Here is a 26383-nt window from a genome sequence, read left to right as displayed (position 1 = left end):
CAGATAACCCCGCATACTGGTGATCCTTGGTTGCTGAACACAGAGGAACAAGGACAAGCCAGGACAGGTACGGAAAGGAACCACTGAGATTAAGTGTCTTCCTGATCTCATTATGACAGAGCTGGTGCCTAAAATAATAAATGTAATAAATATGTGCTCTATGTCACTGGACCTTTCTTGGGCATCCTGTGACCCTCATGATTCCACCATTTACCCAAGATGTACATGCTTGGATTGTGTGTGTTTGAGCTGGATGCTTGCCTTGGGATTTTCATGCAATAACAAAGTTATCACAGACTGCAAAAGCAGAAAGGACAATGCGTATATGGCACTTATTCCAGATTTTAAAGTACAGTACAGTGACTAAAGACAGTATTCAAACAAGGCTGTTACAACGGATCTTTAACAACAAGGGTGTTTCTCATCACCAAATTAGCTTTGGTTTGAAAGGTGTATGAGGAATCTACTAGCACTTTTAGTTGGGGGGGGGTGTTTGATTTAGTCACAACCTAATCAGCAATAAAGCTACATTCAAATGAGGTGTCACCATAGCTAGACACTACAGGGAACACAAAGAGCTGCAATTCATGTAAGAAACAAGAGTTTCTTTCTTCTCGAACCAGTAGGGTTTGACACTTTGCTCTTTCTCAGAAGAGCCTCTGTGATGCGTTGGAATGAGTCGCACTCTCTTCTGCTCTAAACACTCCAACATTAGTGGCTTCCCAAGGACCCAAAGAATCCTTAGGTCTATTTCGACATGCCTTTATGAAGAGAAAACCCTGAAAAGGAAATGCTGAAAGGCTGGAGAGGTTGGAATAGGTGGGAGAGATCAAGTAACATGACTACAACACACATGCAGCACTGAGATACATGGTATCTACACAAATATGCACATAACATTTTCATGCACCCCAGTTGCCCAGAGGAGGATGGGGTCCCCTTCCGAGTCTAGGTTCCTCTCAAGGTTTCTTCCTGCTAGAGGGAGTTTTTCCTTGCCACTGTCGCCTCAGGCTTGCTTGGTGGGGGTTCGGGCCGGTTATGTGTAAAGTGCTTTGTGACTGTTGTTAAAAGCGCTATATAAGTAAAACTGAACTGAAATTGAACTGAATAACATGGGATGCTGACTGATCTGGAAGACTGATGTCAGCAAAATTGGGGGAGTCCTCCAGGATAGCACACAATTCTCTGGGACACGGGAACTTGGAAGGCATGGAAAATGTGGTAAACACACCTTAAGAAGCAAACATAACCACTCTCTCGAACTTTCTCTACTTTTGTTATGATCTCTTGCTACCTAGAGAAAAGCCTGCTTTTTATAATTAATGATTACTAATAGATTACAGCTAAGCAAAAGGCTTTTCTCTTCTATTACTAAAACTTCTGCTCCATCCTTCCAACACGCGTATTATCTAAGGCCGTTCAACCACAGCTTTCGCTAAACCCGAGCCCTCAGGCGGCCGTGGTTGAGGAGGCACCATCAGAACTGCATCAGGTGATCGATGGCAAGTCAGGGGCCCAGCTAGTAACTGACTTTAAAAGGGAAACCAGCGATTAAAATCCTTTATTGATAACATCAGGTTGAGAAAAAAAAACAAAAGTGAAGACTCTACACAATCATTCTAATCTGCTTTCCAAAATTCTGTTGTGGGGTTTCGAAGTTTGAAGTCATGCTCTTCTATTGAAAAACAAGACATGTATTTTTTATGTCTTCTGCAACTCAAAGAGAACATCTAGTCTGTAAAAGATAATCAAGTCACAGGTAATAACCTCTGGGAAACAGGTCACCACATGTCCTGTTTTCAGCATTTCTAAAATGCCCAAATATATTCCCTGCAGGTTGGCACATAATACAAACATGATTTATTAATGATGATGACAAATGGAATACAGAGATTGTAGAATTCTTACTAGACATTGGTGCTCCTATTATGAGGAGAACAATGAAACGCAAGAAACCCAGATAATGTTTATGTACACAGGCATACACACGGACATATACACACACCAAAGCAGTTAATCCACTTTGTTAGAGGAGGAGAAGCTCAGAACATCACTCAGTCAGAGAGATCAGTGGGACACGAGAGTGGACCTTGACCAGAAGCTCAGGTTTCCAACGGAGATCGCTACAACCAACTTGCGACCAGACCATGGCAGAGCTCAATGTCCCTCTGGAAATTGGCTGCAGGGGATTCGTGGGAATGTCCACCCAGCGTTTCCTGAAGACCATGAGAGACACCGGTCCGAAGCTCAATAAGGCCCTGAAAGATTTGGCTGAGGAGGCAGAGCAGGGGAACTTCTGGCTGTGGCTAAGAAGGAAGGGCCAGGTGTGGAGAAAGGAAGGGTCCTAGGGCCAGCTGCAGGGGACAGCAGGGAGACGTGCCTTCTGTTACTCCGCTAACATGGTATGTCTAGCGTGATGACCCTCCAACGCTAATGCGTTAGTTCAACACTGTTTTTGGGAAGCTGGATTTATTTTTGAAGCTGAGTGTTTGCACCTCCAGATAAAACAAAAACGTCTTTCTGCCTTTCAGTTCAAAGCTCCCTGGATATGTGAACTCATCCACAAGCGACAGAGGGTCACTGTTTATGACAGTGGCTTTGGAGAGAGTAGCACCATTAATGCACATTACTTTACTATACTGGGGAATGTGTCAGAATAGCAATTTCATAAGATGTGTATTCCGTTTGTTTCTATGACGACTGGTATCCATCATCAGGCCCACCTAATGAAAGACAATACTAAGATACAGTATGTGTAATTTACTCAAGGGAGACTTGTGGTAATGCACTTACCGCAGACAACAGAAAAATAAAGATGACATAGGTATAAACCCTGGATCACAGGGATACATATTGGTCAGGGTTGCAGGAAAACATAATTAATGTTTACAAGAAAATAACGTAGCCATACAATGAAGAATGGCTTTTCACCTCCTCAAAAAAATATGAACCACATGGAAACATTTTGTTTGTGACATGCAGAACCCAGAATTCTACAACCTTGGAAAAAAGGGTTTGGATTTGAAATGACTAGGTAAAGGTATTTTTCTGTATTTATCTATTTAAAATGTTGCGGCTTATTATTAACAACTTGGTATTACAGTGAACATTAGAAATGCTCCTTCTGACCCAACACCAGCCCCTCAAAAACCACTAACAGATTCTCTCTCATTCCTCAAGAAGAGATTAGATCTTTTTAAACTGCACTTCACTCCAGAAACAACAAAAGGTATCTGGTTAATGTTGTGTCAACCTTGAGAACTGCTTGTATTGGAAGCCCATGTGCAGGAAAACAGACTGTCCTCACTCCACAACTGAACATACTGAACAATGCTGATACCACATAACTAGACCACAGGCACATTTCTGTACCATACTAACATGTATCCATATAGATAGCATGTCCTAGTTATTGTAAAACAGACAGTAAAGGGAAGCTGGCAGCTTTCACAGATTATTTGAACGTGTATGCTGCCCTCTTATGGCAGTAAATTTATTTTCTCTCCCAGGACCAAAAAGGTAAAATTTGCTGATGGGGGGGGGGGGGGGGGGGGGGAAGGGGGGGTGCAATGGGAATATTTTTCAAGTGGGTGGGAGGTTGAACACGTGAAGCCCATTAGTTAAGTATGCATCCCCATGGCAACTCGAGCCCTGGAACAGATGTGACTTCAGAGCTCACAGTGGGAGGGATTAAAGTGAGCTGCCAATCACTGGCTTGTTTCAGCCAAAGGGAATCTCGTGCACCATGGGAATATCGCCTCAACGTCCTTTAAATGATATGGCTACCAGACACTAGCTGCATTGCAGACAAATCTTAAACTGCAATGATGGTCATTTTCAAAATTCAATTGTTTATTTGAAAAACAGTAAACAAAAAGTTTAAAACATTTCATTTATAGAACAATTTGCAGCATTTTAATTCTTAAAATATTCTGACTTGTAAAATGAAAGAAGAAAGAAGTTTTCATTTGCTTTATGGTTTGGGGCAAAACTGGTGAGTAAACTCATTTATTTCCACTGTTACAGTCAAATAAATGATTCCACATGGGGAAGGCCGACAGGGCGGAGTCTCTGTGACCCTCTCAAGTTCCAGATGCTCATTGGTCATCGGTTTGGCTTCCAGAACTTGCTCTGCAGGAAAACTCGAGGCACACACAGGCCCTCCTTCTTATTCACAGTCTCTCGCAGCACATACTCATTCGCAGAGGTGAGGAACCCAGCACCAGCGAACAGCTCGGCCAACCGCTCTGTGGATCGGGCAAAAGAGCATGCGGTGAAACACACATGGGGCCCGAGCTCTAGGGCCTCATCAGCCAGGTGTAAGCCTGAAAAATACCTATAACCTCAACAAATCAAGCAAATTAATAACAAAGTTGGCAAAGCCTGTGCATCAGGTTATATAAATACATAACATTTGTTATCCACTGATCCATCCATCTTGCACATAGGATCATAATAATCCTGGAGCCAATCCCAAACAGCACATTGCATAAGACAAGGAACAATCTGGAGATACCAGCCCTAGCGATGGCCAAATTTAGCCTCATGGACCATTTGCTGTATTTTTTTACCTCACTAGATGGTGCTCTTGGCTTACTTTGGAGCATGTGTTGAGCCCTTTTTTTATTGAACAGACAGCACCATCTAGTGGAGTCCGAAGATACAGCAAGTGGTTCATGAAACTTGATTTGGCCATCACTAACAAGTGCTTCATAGGGCTCACACTCAGTCACATGCTACGGGCAATTTAGATTCATCAGTCTGCCTAACTATGAGTTTCTGGACTGTGGGAAGAACGGGGGGTATAGAACTTGCAAACTCCACATATGCAGAACTGGGGACAGGAATCAAACCCACAGTACTGGGGATGTATGTCCCAACTTCCTCAGGTTACAGACCTTTGGAGAAAAAAAAGGACCGTGTTCCATCTTGCCGCACATAGAAATTCTCCCCCAGCTTGTTCCCCGGTTTGAACCGGAGCATGGCGTGGTCATATAGGCCATAGTCTCTGAACAGGACCACGCCGCCTGGTTTCAGCACCTGCCAGACAAGGCCATATGTCACAAGATCAAACCCGAAAATGAAATATAAAATATAGAGCAATTCTCACACCCACATTTGTGGAAGTAACTCCAGAGCTTCAGTTGACTACCTTAGTCGCAGACAAAACTGACAGTAAAACTGAAAATGCTGATAGACTCTACATAGTACTTCAACATTAAGAAAGTCTATTTTACTATCTCCTGTTTGCTTGTGTTTTTTTTTTTTTGTAAAATAGACAAAGGACAGAGGCAGTCTAACAGCCAATGGGCAATGTTAAATGCATGAACATATTCCCAAGGATGCTTCTAAAGGGAGGCCGTCTTACCTTGAAGATGTTCCCCAGGGCCAAAAGCATCTTCTCTGGGTGGATGGCAGACAGTACAAATATAAGAGTCGCCACATCCACGCTTCCCTCAGGGATGCTGGCTGCCAGGTCGTCTTTGGTGAGGTCACACTGAAAGGCCTTGCAGCATTCCTCATGGTACAGAGGGTTTTTCTGAGAAAAGATGGCTGATGTGCGATAAGGGCAAGCAGTAGGGAGTTTGACCTTCCTCCCTTCGCGGCACTCTTAAGCTAATGCTGCTGGGAAGAGCTCAGCAACAGCGACTGAAATGCTGTATAATAAGTCAAGCTAATTTCTCTTTAAGAGCTTCAGACTGAAATCCCAAATGCCGTTTTCCGGCTACTTCAAAGGCACGGATGGTCTGGCACGTCTTCCCTGATGTTTGTTAGGAGCTTTGCTGCATAATGCTGACCACTAGACTTAAAAACAGTTTCTTTAGGTTTTAGCTGATCTATAGAAATTCACTGATCAATTGCTTATTTATTGTTGATTTTTTTTTTTATAAATCGTTAGTTATCTTTAGTGCGGAGTTTGATCTAAATGAGTAAGGGTTCCAAGTAATTTCTTACAAAGGGCCAATAAAACATCTTACTGTAAGTCCTAAATGAAGGACCATGATACAGGTGTTATGAGGCAGTGCCTGTGGTAGGTTACCATAATAAAGGAGTGTGCCCCCTGGTGGCCAGCGTAATTACAATTCAAAAGATGACACAGGCGTAAACCCTATTGTCAGGTGGCACAGTGTCTGCAGGTTTTCGGTTACCTCTGTCAGCAACAGATTTGCTCCCCACTCTTAGTAAATCAGTGTGATCCTGCGTATCCCTCATTCTGTCCGCGACTAACACCACCACTATTCTTCCATTAACTGAAAAATTGTATGTTTCCCATCAACTGAAGACTACATAAACACAATTGTCTTTGTGCTCCGGGTTTTTTTGGCAAGCCAGGACAATCATTAATTGTACACAGCTGATTGCAGGACAATTTTAACAATAGCCTTTTTAAGTGGAAACAAGTGGGCAGAAAAAAAAAAAATTAACTGCTTTCACTCAGGTTATACTTAAAAGGACAACCAAACACTAGTCTCACTTAAAACATTTGAACTTTCCTTTTCAAAAGTGTGTAAAGAGCATGACATGACTAATAAGTACAACGAATTTCTACAAGACTCGTGTTCCTTACTTTCACAAAGTCGACTGCTCGCGGTGAAAAATCACAGGCGTACACAAAAATGTTGCCTTCCTCCTCCAGAAGTGGGAATATACAGTTCCCCACCCCGCATCCAGCTTCCAGCAAAACCAGCTTCTGGTTCTGAGACTACCAAGAGAAATGGTCTGGTTTTAAGTTTGATTTATTCGCAAGACTGAACATCAAAGAGTTATCAAGTAAACGATTAGTACCTCTCGGCATCCCCTTAGTTCTTCAAACTCTCTGGTGGTCCAGTGTCTGTCTTTGAAAAAATTAATAGTGTTTCTTTTGTAAAACAGGTCCCAGTTTTTCTGAGCTTCTTTTTCCAGCTTTTGTTGCTTAAATTCCGACACCAAGCTGCCATCATTCTTCAGTTTCTCCAGCTCTTCCTCAGTGAGGCTCCTCAGAGTGGTTTCCACGGTTTGGACGAGCTCCTCCGAGCCAGACACAGTCATTGAAAAGCCGTCATCATCCACCACGTCTATCGTCTCACTAACCTGTGCCATAGAAAACGTCTTGTTTGGCCAATAACCGATCTAGTTAATTCTTCAGCACAAAATAAGTCTTACAGACTGTTGGTGACAGTCGGAAATCTCCTGTAAGTATAAGTAATTGGCCTGCATGTGATACATACATTAATTTTAGCGTCACATCAAGCGGTGTATAAAAAGCATGTGTCTATTGATTTCCAGTTACTCCGTCTATAGCCAGACGATCTTATTTATTTATACACCAAGAATAGTTGAGCATCATCTGAAAAAAAGCAAATTACAGCCCGTCCGTCAGTTAATGTCGTCCGTCATAAAACAACGTTGCGGAACCAAAAATGCCAGTGTTGTTCTGGGAAGTAAACAAATATAGTTTTAAACTTACGGTTTAAATTTTAAGATATATATTTGATAATGGTATTAAATTTCATATAGTGACATACACCACCAATAAACGCTTTATTGTGAATTAAAGTATTTAAAGACATCAAATGAAGTATATAGCGAAAAAAGGCACACATTCGTTCCGCGTTGTTCGGGGCGGCAGTTCTACGGGATCGTCTTGTTTTAACTGGGTTAACTGGTATTCTAAGGGCCTGACTGACCAGCAGGGAACTGCTTTGGGACACATCGCCGATATGGTCGGCTCCGTCTGGCTGATGGAGGCGGACAGGAAGAGAGATGTCAACATGACGTCTGGGCTGTTTTGAAAAAAACACGCCGTGGTGTCTGTGCGCGTCTCTGTTGAGCACCTTCTCCACTCACCCGTAAACATTGCCTTTCGTGTCGCCTGTACGTCCACGCGTACGTTTTTGATGTGAATACAGCATTTTGGAGCTATGAACGGGAGTTCAAACCCTCTGCTGGATAAGGAGGAACATGTTTTGAAGCTTGGGGAGAGCTTTGAAAAGCGGCCGAAATCGTCTTTTCACACCATCAGATGTAAGACCACAATGTAATACCGAGCACTCTGTCCACGAAAAGCCGAAACTGGCATTGGTCGAGCGGGTTTTGTGTTTATAAAATCATCACTCCCATTGTTAGATACCTTAGTTGTTATGAAGCGCTTCTTTAATATGTTAAAATGCGTCTCCTATTTGTTATTGAGGTTGTCAGCGCCGTAGACAAGAACATCGAGTGTTATAAACCAATCGCTCCTGTTTACTAAGGCGCTAACTTGTAAAGTTATCACTTTTATCAGGTGTACCTGTACGTTTTCAACCCCCGCCCGCCGTTTTATGTCATTTTCACTATCAGCTCATCCTCGTCACTCTCAGTTTCACCCTGTTTCTATTGTCTGCTGTCACACACACACGCGCGCTCTCTCCCTTCATTCTGTCCTCTGTAACATTCACCCCTTTCTACACATTTATTCATTCACTTCATTCTGCCCAAGTTGCCTCTTACACCATCCTACCTACTTTCACCTTCACGTGTTCGCTCCTTCCTGCAGATGACTTCAAACCTGCTTCCATTGACACCACATGTGAGGGTGAACTGCAGGTGGGGAAAGGAGATGAGGTCACCATCACTTTGCCTCATATTCCTGTAAGTCTTGCCTTTCTTCAGCTGTTTACTTTCTACAGCTATTGTCGTTACTAAAATACTTATGTTGAGTGTCATGCTGTTGCGGCTATTTTTGAAGGGCTCGACACCCCCAATGACCGTTTTCAAAGGGAACAAGCGGCCTTACCAGAAAGACTGTGTCCTCATCATTAATCACGACACCGGGGAGTTTATGCTGGAGAAGCTTAGCAGCAGCATACAAGTGAAAAAAACCAGGTGAGAGATCACTAAGTAGCACCAAGAAGTTCAAAGTACATTTTTACTGTTTGAGATGAGGTACGTTCATTGTGTGTCAGTGGGAACAATGTGTCTGAAATCAGTATTTCAGGAAGTTTGTAAATAGAGGTGATATTCATTCTGAAACCATGTTTTGTGATGATTTCATTTACCTTCCCACGATGGCCTCTGTCTTACAGAGCTGAAGGCAGTAGTAAAATCCAGGCTCGCATAGAACAGCAGTCAGTCAGGGTGCCTCAGCCCCCGTCCCAGTTCAGAGCCCCCACCAAACCAGGAGCTGGTGCTAAGACATCCCCCACCAAGGACAATCCCTCGCCGGAGCCCCAGCTGGATGATATAAAGAGAGGTAAGCTCTTGTTCTGCTACCTACTGGCCACTGTGGGGCACTTTAAAACAAATCTCACTCGTATAAGTAATCATCGTCATGTTGCTGTGCAGAAGGGGTTGTGTTGTCCCCCGTTTAAGCGTAATTAGTGACCATGACTTTGGCAGGATGTTTAATTAGGGTTCTTGACACTAATTCTGCCATCCATCCATATATTACCCAGTCAGGTGGACTTGTGAGTAAACTGTACATTTTAGTCTGTGTCCAACAAAGTGGCAATGGGCAGATTGTGATGTAGGAATCAGGGGGTAGAGATCCACTAATCCGCTATTCGGATCGGTATTGGCATTGATCCATACCTTTTAGACAGATCTGGTATTGGGGCATGTAACCGATTCCATGTCTGATACTTACTTATTTAGTTTTCGGTAATATGTAAAAAGTTATATCCTATTTCTTGTTAATTGAATTTGTACAATCAGTCGCACGATAGCTCATTTCCATTTTGATGTGCTTTCTGCTGCATTCAACCTGAACGCTAATGCTGTCACTCAGTAGGTGTGATCTCAGTAACTTCCGCCTGCTGTGATGTCATACACATACACTTTGCAGCAGGAGGAGGGTAAGAACATCCGATAAGAGGGTAACGATCTGGAAGTATTTTACGCTTTTAACCACATCTAGTAGCGCAACGATTTATAACCTTTGTAAAAAAACTAAGTTTTGAGAGGTGGATGTAGAGTTTAGTGGAATATCCCACTAAAACAGTGTACACGATAGACAACGCGTGTAATAGGGAAGAAGGAATGGATGGTTTGGGACTCGCTGGCTTGGGCTGTATTGCGCACTTACTGCCGCTTGTGATACACGAGGGGCTGCTGTCGCAACGGAGTGCGAGTGACGCTGCTGCCAAAGGGAGAAAAATTGTGGTGCATTTTAAGTATTTGTCACTTGCGTATCCTCACTTGGAGGACATTCAAATAGAACTGCAAATGCCTTATAAATACTTAAAGCAGGGATGCAGAAATGAGATGGATACTGTACGTTATGTGTTTCTAGTAGGCAAAAATGCTGTTTTGGCTTATACTTTTTTTCCATTTCTGTTCACTAGTTTAATATATTTTTTTTACAATGTATGTATAATTATATTAATTAATAGGGGTGGCATGGTGGTGCAGTGGTTAGCACTGTTGCCTCACACCTCTGGGACCCGGGTTCGAGTCTCCGATTGGGTCACATGTGTGCGGAGTTTGCATGTTCTCCCCATGTCGTCGTGGGGTTTCCTCCGGGTACTCCGGTTTCCCCCCACAGCCCAAAAACATGCTGAGGCTAATTGGAGTTGCTAAATGTCCCGTAGGAGTGCATGTGTGAGTGAATGGTGTGTGTATGTGTGTGTGCCCTGCGATGGGCTGGCCCCCCATCCTGGGTTGTTCCCTGCCTCGTGCCCATTGCTTCCGGGATAGGCTCCGGACTCCCCGCGACCCAGTAGGATAACTGGTTTGGAAAATAGATGGATGGATGGATGGATGGATGGATGGATGTTTATGTGTGCACTTCGTTGTCTGTAGATTTATAATTAATCTCACAAGTTTAAGCAAAGCACATAAAGGAAAAATGATGAAATTCTGAGGGCTGCCAAAACTGGCATGAACATAACAAATGTGAGCAACCTGAACCAAACATGTCTGGCGGCTCTTACTCTGACTTCGGTGACTGGACCATAGAACAATCGGCTCATCAGCCGTCCATCATCTTCATCCATGGTCTTCACACATAGACCAAAGTCATTTAAAGTAGTATTTTTCCTTCAGCAAGCCATAATATCGTTAACAACTGAATGTAACTGTACCTCATGATTCATGATGACCTCCAGGTCTTCATCAGTATTACAGTCTGTTTACTCCTGACGCTGAAGGTCTGAAACAGCATATTCAGTGTCCATTCATTTAGTTTTAATATTTTAATATTCCTGGATGGCATTAACTGTCAAGTCAGTTTATGATGCTCTTGTTAACTCTCTGTAACTGTGCTTTGGAACTAACGTGTTGGAACTGCATGGGGTATTCAGTGGATTTCATGGAACTGAAGAGATAATGGTACCCAGTTGTATGCACATATTTTACCACGATAGTTTTTCACCTCCTTGCTCCGTAAATTCATGTGAAATCTAAGGAGCACTGGTCACGGAAGAGCTCGCAGCAACGTTTTTTTTTTGATATTGCAATAAACGAATACAAAGCCATGTCTATATATTTAATAATTAGCCTAATGTAGTTATCTACCATTATGATTCTAAATAGTGCAACCAGATTGAACTACATTGCTGCGCTGAATTTTATGACTCAAACTCTTCGCGGCTGTATTTTAAAGTAAGTTAAGGTCTATTAACCTCATTGATCCCAAGGGGAAGTTCTTCTGCATACAGCAGCGAGGTACATAAACTACAGGAACGTAAACATATAGTACAAAACGACATCATGTAAAATAAACACAATGTAAAATTTAGAAAATTTAACATAACAAATTGCAAATCCGGTACACAAATGGACAGTTGTGCAGAATGTAGCTCGGATAATTAGATTTATTTGATAGATTGACTCAGTCAGTTAGTCCAGGGGTGTACTGCATAGGAAAAGTCCAGTGCTAACATGAGCCAGAAATTGCCTGTATTGCACCTGTATATTGTCCTAACTTGACTTACTAGAAATGGGTAAAAACTCCTTTAATGAATATAACCCACTTAACAAAAGGAGAAGGGTCATGTGATCCTGACAGCTGGCATTTGGGAGTGGTATAGTAGCTTAGTGGGTAGCGCTGATGCCTCTCAGATGTAGGGTTTGGGCTTTGATCCCCTTCTGTTGCTTGTGTGGAGTTTGCATGTCCTTCCCAGTCCACAAGCATGCTGTTACTGTAAGAGTCTACGGCATCCAGTGAGCACTGTAGCCCTTCCCCTGCCATGCAGCTTAGGGTGGCCAAAGCCTCCTTTATTACATGCTTAGCCTCCCCTGTTGCCACCCCACATCAAAATAATAAAACCTAAATATGCTTCATTTTATTTTCTAAGAGGAACCGTAGAAGAGAAAAGGCACAGCACAATCATCCCTATAAATATAACTGCCCCCTGATGACCAACACAGCCAAAATTTCCTGAATTTTCTGCCGCTATCTGTGCTGTCTAGAATATACTCCAAAAGGTGATTGTGTTATACGGTGACATATTTTTAAGCTAAATTTACTGAATAGGGAACTGCCAGTTTGACAGTTTTAAATCAGACAGGAAGGAATACGTATCGTTAGCAGGGCAGTAAATTTTCAGATTTATTTTCAAATAATGCATGCAAGCGCATAGGAACTGGGGGTGGGCGGGGGGTAGGGAGGACGTGTACCTCCCAAATTTAAATTTGGCTTCATTCATGCCCCGAATAAATAGATATTTGCATTTAAATTATTAAGCTGCCACCACCCCCCCTTCCCAATATCAAAGTCTTCTGCTACCGGGTGCAGAGCTGAGAGCAGAGGTGGAGATCATCGAGCAGATGAGCAGCAGCAGCAGCGGGAGTGGCTCCTCTGAGTCCAGCAGCTCCTCGGGGAGCGGCGATGACAGCTCCAGCAGCGAGGAGGAGCAGGAGACGCCACACACGCACCCGTCTCCCAACCGCAATGCCGTCGCCAACGGCACCGCCAGGCCGCAAGGCAGCAACCAGCTGATGAGCACGCTCCGTAAGTACCTTCCAGGTCTGCAGGCGGTGTCCTGCATCTGAGGCCACCAGGGGGCTCTGTCTAAGCTAATGCCGAGCGGCCAGGTTGTGTAAACTGCAGGCTTGCCAACTGTCACGCATCCGGCGCCACGCTCACACTTCCAGACTCTCATGCTCACCTAAGGAATCTTACAGCAAATTTATATGATTCCATTATAGACCTAAAATTAGCTTCATCAAAAGCGTTGGGGTCGTTTTGTAAACTTTTAAAAGATAAAAAATCTTAAAAGATTATTTAGAAGGTAGTAGAACTGTCTCATACATGGGCATGTGTGTGCAGACTTGTCTCAAATTGAAAATCTCACTACAGCCCGCCGACCAAAGTTGACAAATGTGACCTCTTACGGAAGCAGGATGTTTTCTACATTGCTATTTACTATAACAAGGAGAGAAGTTTTTCTGTCAAACTGATTTTTGTCAAAAGAACAAGGCGGTAGAACCAGTGTTCTAAATTTATCAATATCTCTACAGAATGCTTTGTAAAATTGTGCGTCTGTTCTTTGCCCTAGTCTTGGCCCATCGTTTCATTTAGATTTCGTAAAAAACATATTTAAGTAGAGCTTTGAAAATTGGCCTATGAGACAGTGCCCTCCAATGATAATGAATTATGCAAATGAGTGAAAGACGCTAATGCATGGTAACGACTTTAACCACATTTTCATTCTTAGAATATGCCACATACTCCGCAGATTATATTAATGCAGTTTATTAATGGAACTTTTTGACAGTGAGAACAATTTTGACAGCATCACTTCAACATCCAGAGCTGGAAGTCTTCCTGAACTTCACGTGGATTTGTTAAGGGTGGCTTTGGAATGTTAACAGTAAGGAATGTGGCATGTTGACAGTGGCAAGTTTGGTTTGTGATAGGGCTGGGCGATATCATCTATCCATCCATTGTCCAAACCGCTTGTCCTACTGGGTCGCGGGGGGTCCGGAGCCCATCCCGGAAGCAATGGGCACGAGGCAGGGAACAACCCAGGGTGGGGGACCAGCCCATCGCAGGGCACACTCACACACCATTCACTCACGCATGCACACCTACGGGCAATTTAGCTACAAAAAGTACCACCACACCATCTTTTTACCTTGTTTATCCACAAGATCTCCACTTTTAAAAGATGTCATGGCTGCTGAATTGTACCTTTCTTCACCGCCACTTCAGTACATATCGCATTGAAGTATACCATACCATAGTATACCAAACCATAGTATACCACAACAGTATTACGCAGTGTACTCCACTAACTGAATTTAATTAACATAAAAATAAGCCAAGTTTATACTGATTACTAACTTTCAGGTGTCACAAAACACATCTCATTAATATTTTAGCCAAACTACTCATCTGCTTACAAAATTATAGGTATAAATAAATGTCCGAATAGTGCCGAAATACCGGCGTCCGGCCAAATGTTTCGCCTGTCGTCTGAAACCCTGGTGATTATTGTGCTTGTGCGATATAATATCAGTATAATATCGGCCAGCCCTAGTTTGTCACCGTCTACCTTGATTGTGGAAAGATGGCTTCCGTAAGTGTTGTGTGGTTCACCGCACAGAGGGTGGGTGAGGCTACTGGCCCATTATGTCACCCTCAATTTATTGCACAGCCAGTGCGGGGAGGTAATTAATTTCTCATTTTATCACACTGAATTTATTCCACCTACAGGTGGGAGGAGCTAATTGCTGATTGCATCACATCAAATTGATTCCAGATATGCTGGGTGGAGCTAATGCCGGCAGACAATGGAAAGCTGTCCAGAAAGAGGCTTGATTGGTCCACGGTAACATCTTGATTCCTTCTTCACAGGAAATGACCTCCAGCTGAGCGAATCAGGAAGCGACAGCGATGATGACTGAGTGACCCCCGGCCGGCCCGAATGGCAAGCCCATAGCCCCCCCCAGACTGGCAGCCTTGCTTTCCCAGATTTTAAATATGCCAAACGCTACTTTTGAGGTGTTTTAGAGTGTATTTTCTTAGCTGGTCATTTTCTTTTATATATCTGAGTTTAAATCCTTCGACATATGAGAATGTGGGGGACATATATTAGAAAATCAAATCAAAATTGTTTAATTTAGTACGACATATTGTATCAGCTTCTCTTATTTTTGCTACCATTATTGCTACTCTTTCTAATATTATTATATTTTAATTAACATTGTTTATTAGAAAAAATCTGACTCCATCATCGTGCAGTTCTAATGAAACCAGTTAGTCCTTTTCCCCTTTCCCTTATTTTCAATCTCATTATTCTTTTCACAGATGTTTGATTTACTCAGCCTGGTGATATCATATGTATTTTAAAAGTCACATCGACATTTTTTCATTGCTTTTTTCCGTAAGTGCTACCGTACCTAGAAAGTGTTTAGGACATAAAAGTTCTAGAACTTCATTTGGGCTCTGTCACTGGTCCGCTGTACCGGCCCATCCTCTGTTGCCACGGAAACTCTTGCGCACACACACACACACACATGCACACACTCCCCACTCCCAAATAACCTACCGTATCCATTTTGCCGGTCAAACACTAGCATCAAGCTATACGACCAAGTTAGTAAAGTCAAATGCTTCAGTTGAACTGTTTTAAGTAACATTTAAATTACATTTCAAGTAACTTGAATATAATCAAGATGAACTGCCACTGTGACTTCCCCGAAGCGTGTATCTATTCTGTCATTTGTGTATCAGCATAACACTGTTACCACTATATTTGCTCTGTATAACAGAAGCGGTATATTTATTTGACGAGGTATTGGAGTCATCAGACTGACAAGTTATATGGTGTTTTAGTGTGTGATTAATACCACAGTCCTGTCCTCCCAATGTACATATCTACAAAAAATGATCTAAATATGCTATTGCAGTACAGGGCATTTTAAGTGTTACAGCTGTCGTTTTGGGCTAATTTACTTTCTTCCCCCATAATTTACAGTGTAGCATATCTGAAGCCTATAACTCCTATACCGCAAAACCCGCATCACCATATGTACTAGAGTCTGTCGCTTCCTCAAAGGTTTATTTTGGATGTTTTTGTGTTTCCCGCGTTTGAAATGTATTAAAGCTACGATAAGTCCGTGAGACTGCTTGTTCATTCCACCATCGCAAAATAGACCCAGGGCATCAGTCCCTGGTGAGCTGCAGGCAGGACGCTGAGGGTGCAAGGTGGGGGACACCTGGACAGCATCCCACTGACGCAGCCATACGCTCTAAGCAAGTCAGGCACCCTTGTTAACCTAACAGGACGGGGGCATAGGGACAGCATGCATGAGATTTAAACCCCCTTCCTTGCAGGTGTGAACCGTAATGTCTCACTGAATAGTAATGTCTGTAAATCGTTATAGCTGAGCAGGCGACTTGTATTGACATAGGCCTGGTAAACCAAGCTTGCTATAGTTATGAATGTAATGTTACTGATTTCACCCATGTGACCTTAACCTGTGCCATAAAAAGTCTCCTTTCAGCTGCCGTCCTGAATATTCCTCAGCGTTTCTCTGATATGTAACGTAGTCCACACACAATCAAACGTTCTAAGTTTTTTTCTGCCAGTGTACTTGAAATGGATCATCCGCTGGAGTGGAAATCTAGCGTTAATAATTATAGAATTATAATATTCATTGCTTGATTCAAATTACTCGTTCGTCATCGTAAAGAGTGCAAATTCTCCTGTGTCAGTGGCAGCGCACATGGTGAATGGTCCTTGCTAGAGCGATCGCTTAATCCAGGACATTTACCTGAATTAAAATGCTGCCTATTGAAATGTTGCATTTCTTCAAGGTCCCTGTTGTTGAGCTACAACACGCACAATATTGTGTGCAAGTCTGTCCACTTTAAATGTACGCCATCTGATGGCTTATACTCCTAGATTAAAGGCCAGTTAGGTAGAACCCGCTTTTAAATCATATTTATCTTATCATTTTCCTGCAGAACTGCTTGAAGGGTAGACAAGCTGTATGTGCACAGAAGCCTTTCTGCAAAGCACTGTTGTACTGAGTTATTTTTCCACTTGTGTCCATCCTGTTAGCTGTAACAAGTCTGGCCGTTCTCCTCTGACCTCTGACCTCTCTCATTAACATGCTAATTTCAGCCACAGGAAGTGCATTGCCAGGATACTTCCTGATCATCACACTTTCCTTTAAACTCGACACACTGTGAGGTGCATGAAAATGAAGGCAGAACCACCACCTTCAAGCTCTCTTAGATAAGGCACCACACCTTGGCCTAATCTAAACAGTGAGGATTCCTTTTGTCTTCACCCGCCTGTTGAACTTTCTCAATCAGTGTTTGGAGGAACAGGCTGACTACATAAGCATCCATGTGTATCTAAACAAACTGACCAGTGAGTGTGCCTGTGAGTTAACATTACCTTCAACTCTTAGCTTTTTTTTTGCTCGATAAACGGTGTAATTTGCTCTTGGCTGTAGAAATCGGCTATTTTCTGTACCTTAACTCAAATATCTAAAAGCAAAATAGGGTAAGAGAATAGTGGAACAGTGTGCAGTACTGTTATCTCATATTTCCCTGGCTGGGGGTGCTCGTCATTTCATGTAGCTTTCCCCTTGCAGTCCGAAAACATGCGGTTAGACTAATCGACATCTCTCGGCTTGCCATGGAGCACGATCAGGTGTGTGTACCTTGTGATAATCTGGCATTATCTGCAGGGTGCAACCCAGCCCCCTGTCCTGTGCTGCATGAGGTTCAACCCCCCTTTATGACGCTCACCATGATAAGTGATGTGATTAATGAATGGGACCAGTATGGTATTAGTTTTAATATTTCCTTCAGGCAAGTCTAGTTTAAGGTATGGCTGTGCATTTTCTTCGTCTCTTACTATGCCTTAAAATGTTACAAATAAAGGCAGGGCTGCTGTAAGGTGAAGGAAAGTTAAGACAATTCCAAGGGCCCCTGAGTGACAGGGGGCAGAGAAAATTTGGAAAATAACTGGATTGGCCTGGACTTGGGGGCCCGATATATGTTTTCATGGGGCCCAAAATCACAAACGTGTGTTGTACCTGAAGGTCTAGTGTTTCTGAGGGACCATAAACTGTCCTTCCAATGAAGTTGAAAATAACCAGAATTTATCTTCTTTTGGCTTATTAATTTTATTTAATCCTACATCGTTTAATGGCGCCTTATTTTATGTCATTAAAATCACATTTTTAGCATCTACTCGCCAGAATATGCTAATGAGTCGTCAGGGCAAAGCTAGCTGGAGTCCCCGTCTGGCAAGATCTACATAGCTCCGTGGAGGGTGTAACGCTAAAGATCATTCTGCGTGAGATGCTCAGGATATCTGAGCAAAATAATTCATGTATCCACACGCAGGGCTGGTATATAGCCAGTACCTCTTAATACGCGCTGCCGACGCGGTGCTGAACCCATAGGAGACGCTGATCATAAGAGGCGGAGCGCGTCGGAAGCCGCTCCGCGACCTCACAACGGTTAGTCTCTCAAGTGTCCGGAACGGCAGGCGGAGGATGGACTTCGAGCAGCTGATCGACACAGCGGAGGAGTGGTGCTCCGGGACCCCCTTCGAGCTCATAGCCGCCGAGTGCAGTGACGAGAGGCGCCTGGATTTCTATGCCGAACCACGGTTCTCCTTTTACGTCCTGTGCCCAGACGTGAATTGTGACACCGATAGTTTTGTAAGTATTATAAAGCCGCGGATGTCAGTATGCATGTGTCTCGAAGGTGTTAAAGTGTTGCGTCTGTTCTTTAGAGTCAGTGTGCATGGGTTGAAGCGCGGGTTGGGTATGAAAAACGCTAAAGACGCCGATTCGACCTCTCAGCTGTGCCCTGAATTCTACAGGCGACATAGGCGGCCGCCTAGGGCGCCAACTTCTGAAAGGGCGCCGACTTGCCAGGTAATATTACTTTGCCTCGGACGGGGGGCGCTGGCGGTGATGCTGCCTAGGGCGACACGTCGGCTAGGAACGTTACTGGCTATATACCCCATTAATTTGCCATAAGCATATAATATTTATCTTATATGTCATACATATAAACCTATACATCGCTCTGTCTATTAACAATATACACTACGAATTATCCTTATTAATAGGGTGTAGTGCTACAACGAGATCAGAGGGTTAAAAAAAAATCTCACGGCGATTATCTTTCATAACTAGTCACGAAACGCGCGTTTTACATAACTCTATAAACGAATGATTCACAGGCGTCCACTGCGAAAGGGATGAGCATAGTGGGTAATAACCGCCTGAATCTGACAACTTCCTGAGCTAGTGCAGGATCTCAGTGTGGTTTGTCCTGACCTTTAAGCCTCAGTGTCTCACTGTCCCCCATCGCAGGGGAGACATGTGAATTATATCTGGGACACTCACTTTCTAAATGTGCCTGCAACAGCGGTGTTTGCATTTAGTGGGTCAGCAGCTGTGTAATACAGAAATCCTCAGCTGGCAGTAGCACCGCTGCTCTCCTTTCCTTCTCTGTTTTATATGCAGGTCTGTGCCATGCATTTCAGGTCTGACTTTTGCAGGCAACCAGATACGTGGTGGGTTCTGAAGGTTTTGCCATGTAGGTGTTGTGTCCTGGGAAGCTAATGGATACATTTCTTCGAGTACTGAACACCCCACTGAAAGCTCCCGTGCTGTGAGTGACAATTCAGGTTCTGTCACTTGTCCTCCTCCAAAGCCCGGGAGGTTTGCCCGAGGACCCGACCGGGGGGCACCGGAGCTGCCCACGGTTTCCCCAGCCAAGCCTCAGGCCACATCGATGTCTGTGACAGATCAGAGCATCGGCAGTTTGAAGGTGTCAGGGGAAGTGTGTGAAATCCTACTGCTCTCTATCTCAGCCATGTCCAATGGTTACCCATCTTCCTAAGCCAACTCGCCCACCCTACCCAGACATGGTATTTCCAGTCACCATTAAATGTTTTGCTTTGCCTGGTTATGCGTTAACCGATTACATAGAAATTCTGTTTCTTCTATACCACAGAACTTTTCCTCTGTTTAGAGAATGTCATAGCAGGGTATGGATCAAGGTCCCCGTCAGAGCGATAGATACAAGATGCCTGGCACGCCGTGGACATTAAAAGGAGTCTATGTTCTAACACATCCCCTCCAGCATAGAATTTTGCTATTTGAATCACTGTCAGAATCAGAATCCTTTTATTTGCTATGTACAAAATGTACAAGGCATTTGTTTTTGGTGGTGCCCTGGGTTATAAAATCAAAAACGCACTGTCAAGACAAAAATACACAAAACAATGAACAGACTAGATAAAAATAGAGATGAAGGATATGAAGATGAGCTAATAAATAAACATAGGCATTTAAATAAGAGTGAGACGATAATATGGGCTGCAAACAGTTTGGCGTGCTTGGGGCCAGCGAGCTTCTCGTGGGACCTTGTTTAGGAGGCGATGGCCTGGGTGTTAGAAGCTGCTCAGGTTAGATTAAAAGATGGAGGGGCAAAATATTTTAGTCTTGGAAGTTGGCGGAAATAGCTAATGCAGGAAGTGATGTTTTTCAGCCAGGCAAGTTCCCCCCCTGAGGAATCACAAGGTTATACCTATAGTTTTGTGGCCTGTTTTATGATTGGTCATGACTTTTATTGGGGCGTGCTGACTGGCTGGTTCGCCCTCTTACAGCACGTCTGGAGTGAGAATGAGGACTGCCTGCCCTTCCTGCAGCGTGCCCAAGATTATATCTCGGCTTGTGGCAGGAAGAGCCTCGTGCAGGTCCTGGATGAGGTCTTCTCTTCCTTCAGGCCAGTGAGTGAGATCTAGTGGCTTGCCCCAGATTACAGTTGTTATCCACCATAAACCACTGGTTTGATCTGCCTGTGTTAACACTGAAATCCTTCTTTGTTGAGTCATTCCGGTTGTCTGACAACTCTGCCTATAATGACGTCATTGTCACTCCTGCTTCACAGCTCCTGGACCTCCCTGACACAGACGACACAGAGACGTTTGAGCAGTACCACACCAACGTGGAGGAGGAACAGGAGACTGACCACCAGCAGCTGGCTGTCAGCCAGCAGTAACCCCACACACATTGACCACACCCACCCACCGCGAAGGACCGCCTCCCACTGTCATCCCAGTTCTGGGTTCTCAGACATCAGAATATGCACACTGCAGATATTTGTTTTGTACTTGAAATAAGGAGCGTGGTGGGCAACATAGTATTCAAATAAAAGAATAGAGTAAAGCAGATGGATCGCGGCTTAGTGTGTCATAAATGCAAATATTAAATGACGTCTAAGCCAAATGGTAATAATTTCGTTCCTAGTCTGTATGTTCTCATGTTAACAGCAGGTCATTAGTTTCCTCATAAAAATGTACAGATAATTGTTTTTTTTTGTAACATTACATAAAGCATGGCTGTGCTTAGTTTTAATGACATTTTTTATTATTTTAATTAGTCTGAGCTTTCAGAGAGACAAACAGGATTTTTGTGAGTGCCTGCATTGTATGTTATTGGAGCTGAACTGACCAGCATGGATGTAAGGAAAACTTTGCTATAGTGAGCTTGATAAGACCTTAGAGTGACGTTAGCACCCGTGACTTACACAGCATCTTCTCCTGCTTAAGTTAGGCCTGCTGGAAAAGTGTTACATCCAAATATATCTACTAATATTTAAGATGTAGAGGGGTTACAATTCGACAAATTCAAGTAAAATATTAAACCCTTAGAATAACTACATTTGTATACAGTATGGAGTTGATCATATATTTGTCTTAGACAGAGTGGGCTTCTCAGTGTGTGTATGAACAGATGTTTGGTGAAAGAGACATGCTGTTGGGAAAGATATTGATTTCAATTCCCTCCACATACTCGTTTTGTAATGGAGGTGTAGGCCTGCTGCACTTTAATAGGAGTAGGAGGCAGGGACAGACTATGGGTTGTGTGGGCCCCTGGGCAAAACGTTCGCGAGGCCCCCCACCACCACCACCACAATTCAAGGGCCCTTGGCAGCCAAACGCCCTCCCTATAGGGTCAGGGGCCCTTGTAGGCAGAGGATCAAAGAATGTAGGCCCTCTAAAATAGACAAACGAAAATACATTGTTGATAAGCGTTGCAAATTGTTTTGGGCTAGGGGCCCCACTGGCCCCCTGCACCCCAAGGGCCCCTGGGCAGTGGCCCCGCTGGCCCGGTCCGTAATCCGTCCCTGGTAGGAGGGGTAGGTCTGTCATACCTTAATGGGTGTAGAAGATGGAGGCCTGTCACTTTAATAGGTGTAGGAGGGGTAGGCCTTTCTCACTGTAATAGATATATTAGGTGGAGACCTGTCTCATTTTAATGGGTGTAGGAGGTGTAGGCCTGTCCTGTTTTAATGCGTGTAGGAGGTGTAGGCCTGTCCCCTTTTAATGCGTGTAGGAGGTGTAGGTCTGTCCCCTTTTAATGCGTGTAGGAGGTGTAGGCCTGTCCCCTTTTAATGCGTGTAGGAGGTGTAGGCCTGTCCACTTTTAATGCGTGTAGGAGGTGTAGGTCTGTCCCCTTTTAATGCGTGTAGGAGGTGTAGGCCTGTCCACTTTTAATGCGTGTAAGAGGTGTAGGCCTGTCCCCTTTTAATGCGTGTAGGAGGTGTAGGCCTGTCCCCTTTTAATGCGTGTAGGAGATGTAGGCCTGTCCCCTTTTAATGCGTGTAGGAGGTGTAAGCCTGTCCCCTTTTAATGCGTGTAGGAGATGTAGGCCTGTCCCACTTTAATGCGTGTAGGAGATGTAGGCCTGTCCCGTGTTAATGCATGTAGGAGATGTAGCCCTGTCCCACTTTAATATGTGTAGGAGGTACTGGTCTGTCTCCCTTTAACAGTGTAAAGGAGGCATGAGCCGTTCGCAGTGTATCGGCTGTAGGAGGTGTAGATTCTCCTGGTGGTGCTCCTGACAGCTGTGTGACATTGTGTGCCATTTTATTCTAAGGGACAGATGGTCGGACGCAGAATGTTAGCTCATGATTAGAAGCGGTGCAACATGAGCTTGGTTTGTTTCTATATACATACACTACAATCCTTCTAAAGTCTAATCATCACTCACAAGGCCGTGAGTAATTTATTTTTAGATGAAATATACCCATGTGCTTTATGCCCTGTGTCGGGGTTCCATGTTGTTTTTGTATTTCTTTATAAGATTATATCAAACCTATACAGCTTATAGTAACATTAATTTTGATCCTGGACAGTTTTTTCTGTCTTTTATTTTATGTTCTCACAACACGAATGAGTTGGTTTCAGAATATATATTAAACTATTAAACCCGTTTGTGTATTGTTGTATATGGTTGAATATAGCTACCACCCTAAAATATGACTTTCCTGTAACTGCCTTTTCAACATAACCAGTGATGTAATTCAGAATATATATTCATATTTGTCAACATAAGAACTTTATGTGTATGGATCTCACCCCCCCCCCCAATTTTCAGCATCTGATCCTGTAGCTACATGTTGTAACTGCTCATTATATCCACCTGACACTCCTGTTTCCCCCCCTGATGAGCCACACCTGTTGCTTGTTGCTCCTCGTTAGTCCATGTATTTCAGTACCTGTTTGTCTCGTCAGGCCCAGTCCTGCCATTGAAGTCAGTCCTCTTGTTGCCTGTGCTCTTCCCGATCCCTCTCTTCCTGTTTTGACCCCTCGTGGTCCTATTTATTTCCCTGGTCTATTCAATAAAACCCCCTTTTGTTCTCCTAAACACCTGCCCACGAGTTCTTCGTCCCACAACTCATGACACATGTTCAGTTCCTTAGCATATATAACACTTGTTATCCACACTGAGCTGACACGTTCTTCCCAGTAGATGAGGACAATAATGGAAATGGAAACTAATTTAACATCCCTGGTTATAAAATTTAAAATTCTCCAACAGCATCCCTTCAGGGATCGCACCTGAGCGCTCCAAAAGCTCATTCATAAAACTGTCTTTACTTTTTCTTTGAATATTGTATTTTGCATTTTTCCGTTACAGGTCAATGAAAACTTTACAATCACATAAATATAAAATCCCAAACAACACAGTCCCAAATAATGTTAAAACTGAACTATTAAAAGAGACACAGAGAAAGGCAAGTCAGTATAGATTGTCATAAATATTCTTATTCCTCAACCGTTCAGTTCAACAGATTCTATCAACTTAATCTGAAGGAATATGTTATGAATATGATCAAAATATGGTTGTCATATCCTGTAAAGTGTCCTCATCCAATTTGTTATGCTATCTTTTCTTTGAAAGCATGCAGGAGAACTAGCCAGAGTTTCACAGAGCACCTCTACTAGCAACGGACATCCATGGCCTTACCATCTCAGCGATGTCCTTGCAGCCATTCCTTGTTAGGAGATGATGTCCACTGAATGGCACAAGGACCATACAAAACGTTTTTGACACAAATGTTAATTCACATTTATTCACATATTGAACGGTATGACATTACGATTTAAGGTGCTCAGTTTGTTGAGAGGTTATACGTATTGTGTTGTAATGCTCATTTTGAGCAGCAGAGGACAGTACAGCTAATATATTAACATGCATAAGCTGCAAATATACCTCCCATACGAAACTCATTTCCAACGTAACCCTCCATAAACCTGATAATAAATCTGTCTTCACTCATTCTGGCATGTCAGAGCCAATGTGTGAGCTGAAATATACCAGTGAGAATGGCTTATTATATATCCATGGTAGGGGCGGCATGGTGGTGCAGTGGTTAGCACTGTTGCCTCATACCTCTGGGACCCGGGTTTGAGTCTCCGCCTGGGTCTCATGTGTGTGGAGTTTACATGTTCTCCCCATGTCGTCGTGTACTCCGGTTTCCCCCCACAGTCCAAAAACATACTGAGGCTAATTGGAGTTGCTAAATTGCCCGTAGGTGTGCATGTGTGAGTGAATGGTGTGTGAGTGTGCCTTGCGATGGGCTGGCCCCCCTTTCTGGGTTGTTCCCTGCCTCGTGTCCATTGCTTCTGGGATAGGCTCCGGACCCCCCACGACCCAGTAGGATAAGCGGTTTGGAAAATGGATGGATGGATGGATGGATGGATGGATATCCATGGTATAACACACATGAAAGTCTTCAGCATTTCAATGCATGTATGCAGTTCAGTGGCTGTCCCTGCAAGGGAACAAGCAGAATCTGTGCGCATAATTTTCAAAGACTAGCTTCCCCCAAAATGAGCCTGTCTGCACGGTGCTCAGAGCTACCCTGAACACGCTAATTCCTGAGCGCGATGAAGTCTCTGAAGGGGCCTGAAATGACTCCTAGTCGAGTCCACTGGACTAGCCCAGACATGCACTGGGAAGAGCTGTGCATTTAGCTTTAATGGCTAGTTCTTTTCAGTTCTCCAGCCCCTCTGGTATGATGCAAGAAGGGCTGTGTTCAGGCAATGCCAAATGTATTACAACTGTGTTGATATTTGCTAATCACAGCCAGCTGGCTCACTTTAGGCTGGACCTTTTGTTAATGAGCCGTGGTCACTTGTCACCACCTGGAAAATTTCCCGCTGTCCCAACACTTATTCCCAAAGAATTTTAATTTGTTCCGGAAATGGCAAACAACATGATGAAATCCAATGACCGCTCTCAGAAGGAATCCTTATCTGATATTTGACCACAGAGCTGACACAAGCTTTGGAAAAAGGGTTTAATATTTTAAAAGACTGAGGTCTGTTCCCAACGAATAAGTAAACCATAAATAATTCTCTCTGAAGTTCTCGCTCATTACTTTCCAGAGCAACCAGGAGGTCCTGCTAGGATTGCATATCTATGTTTTCATTCTGAACAGGAAAAATAAAAAATTACACCAGGGAAAGCAACAGGAATCAAAATTGTATTTTCTGATGTTATTTAGTTGATAATAGATCTCTTATGCTGGACAACAAAATTAAATTTTCGGTAGGATGTGAAGCCAGCCTGCGCTTAGAAGTAAAAGAACGTTTTGGAGAAACTTCCTCGGTGCAGCTTCCATACCGCTAGACTTTCTACTACACGTTTGCTACCCTTGTGCAATAATTACTGTACCTCTATTGTCCCCCCCCCCAGCTTTTTCAAACATAAAGAACACAGCGGGTGAACATCAAAGATAAGCCATCGACTGAGAGTGTGCGTGTGTGTGTGTGGGGGGGGGGGGGATGGGGGTGGGATTGGGGAAAAAATCCAATATGGTGTGTGAAATAATTCAGTGACTTGCTGTGATCACCTTTGGCGTTGGCCCTCTAGTGGGGAAAGCAGGTGGAGCACCCGTTGCACTACTCAGCTCTATTGTTCTGGGAAGGACGCATCCCACGCCCGACTAGTGGAGTCCTGTCCTGCCATGTGTGGAATTTTCCTCACCGTAAGCCTCAGGAATGTGAAGCTGGCAAGTCTCCAGGTGGAGGAGGGGGAAGGTTATGGTGTACCCCTTTATAAATGCTGTCCCAGTCGGCCGATTAACAAACCAACCTGGCCATTGTTTTGTTTTGTTCCACTTATGGAAACTTTCTGGAAA

General features: G+C 43.6%; 3 protein-coding genes across 42 annotated transcripts; 2 read left to right on the top strand and 1 right to left on the bottom strand.

The window, feature by feature from the left end:
* Window positions 1-3834: 3834 nt before the first annotated feature.
* Window positions 3835-7389, bottom strand: mettl6 (methyltransferase 6, methylcytidine). Its single transcript, XM_049026163.1, has 5 exons — window positions 6787-7389; window positions 6569-6703; window positions 5369-5539; window positions 4899-5040; window positions 3835-4247 (listed from the first exon to the last, which is right to left on the bottom strand). The coding sequence occupies exons 1-5, from the start codon at window positions 7078-7080 to the stop codon at window positions 4105-4107; spliced, it is 885 nt and encodes a 294-aa protein (XP_048882120.1). The 5' UTR covers window positions 7081-7389; the 3' UTR covers window positions 3835-4104.
* A 201-nt stretch (window positions 7390-7590) lies between these two features.
* eaf1 (ELL associated factor 1) lies at window positions 7591-16027 on the top strand. Its single transcript, XM_049026164.1, has 6 exons — window positions 7591-8004; window positions 8516-8610; window positions 8708-8844; window positions 9045-9211; window positions 12695-12910; window positions 14759-16027. Exons 1-6 carry the CDS (start codon window positions 7902-7904, stop codon window positions 14806-14808), a joined length of 768 nt encoding a protein of 255 aa, XP_048882121.1. The 5' UTR covers window positions 7591-7901; the 3' UTR covers window positions 14809-16027.
* Window positions 16028-18170: 2143 nt separating this feature from the next.
* On the top strand, window positions 18171-23601 carry LOC125749415 (maturin-like). Of its 40 annotated transcripts, none has more exons than XR_007399912.1 (5): window positions 18171-18591; window positions 20556-20678; window positions 20840-22296; window positions 22467-22562; window positions 22631-23601. XR_007399912.1 is itself a non-coding variant. In XM_049026671.1 (3 exons), the coding sequence occupies exons 1-3, from the start codon at window positions 18424-18426 to the stop codon at window positions 20948-20950; spliced, it is 402 nt and encodes a 133-aa protein (XP_048882628.1). In that variant the 5' UTR covers window positions 18171-18423; the 3' UTR covers window positions 20951-23601. The 40 variants fall into 40 exon arrangements, 1 of the variants encoding a protein (XP_048882628.1); XR_007399894.1 differs by adding an exon at window positions 22331-22358 and having other exon boundaries at window positions 22461-23601; XR_007399886.1 differs by adding an exon at window positions 22331-22358 and having other exon boundaries at window positions 22393-23601.
* The last annotated feature ends 2782 nt before the right edge of the window (window positions 23602-26383 follow it).

The sequence above is a fragment of the Brienomyrus brachyistius genome, chromosome 9, assembly GCF_023856365.1.
Source record: "Brienomyrus brachyistius isolate T26 chromosome 9, BBRACH_0.4, whole genome shotgun sequence".
Classification (NCBI taxonomy): Eukaryota; Metazoa; Chordata; class Actinopteri; order Osteoglossiformes; family Mormyridae; genus Brienomyrus; species Brienomyrus brachyistius.
This window is presented reverse-complemented; position numbering and strand designations above follow the sequence as displayed.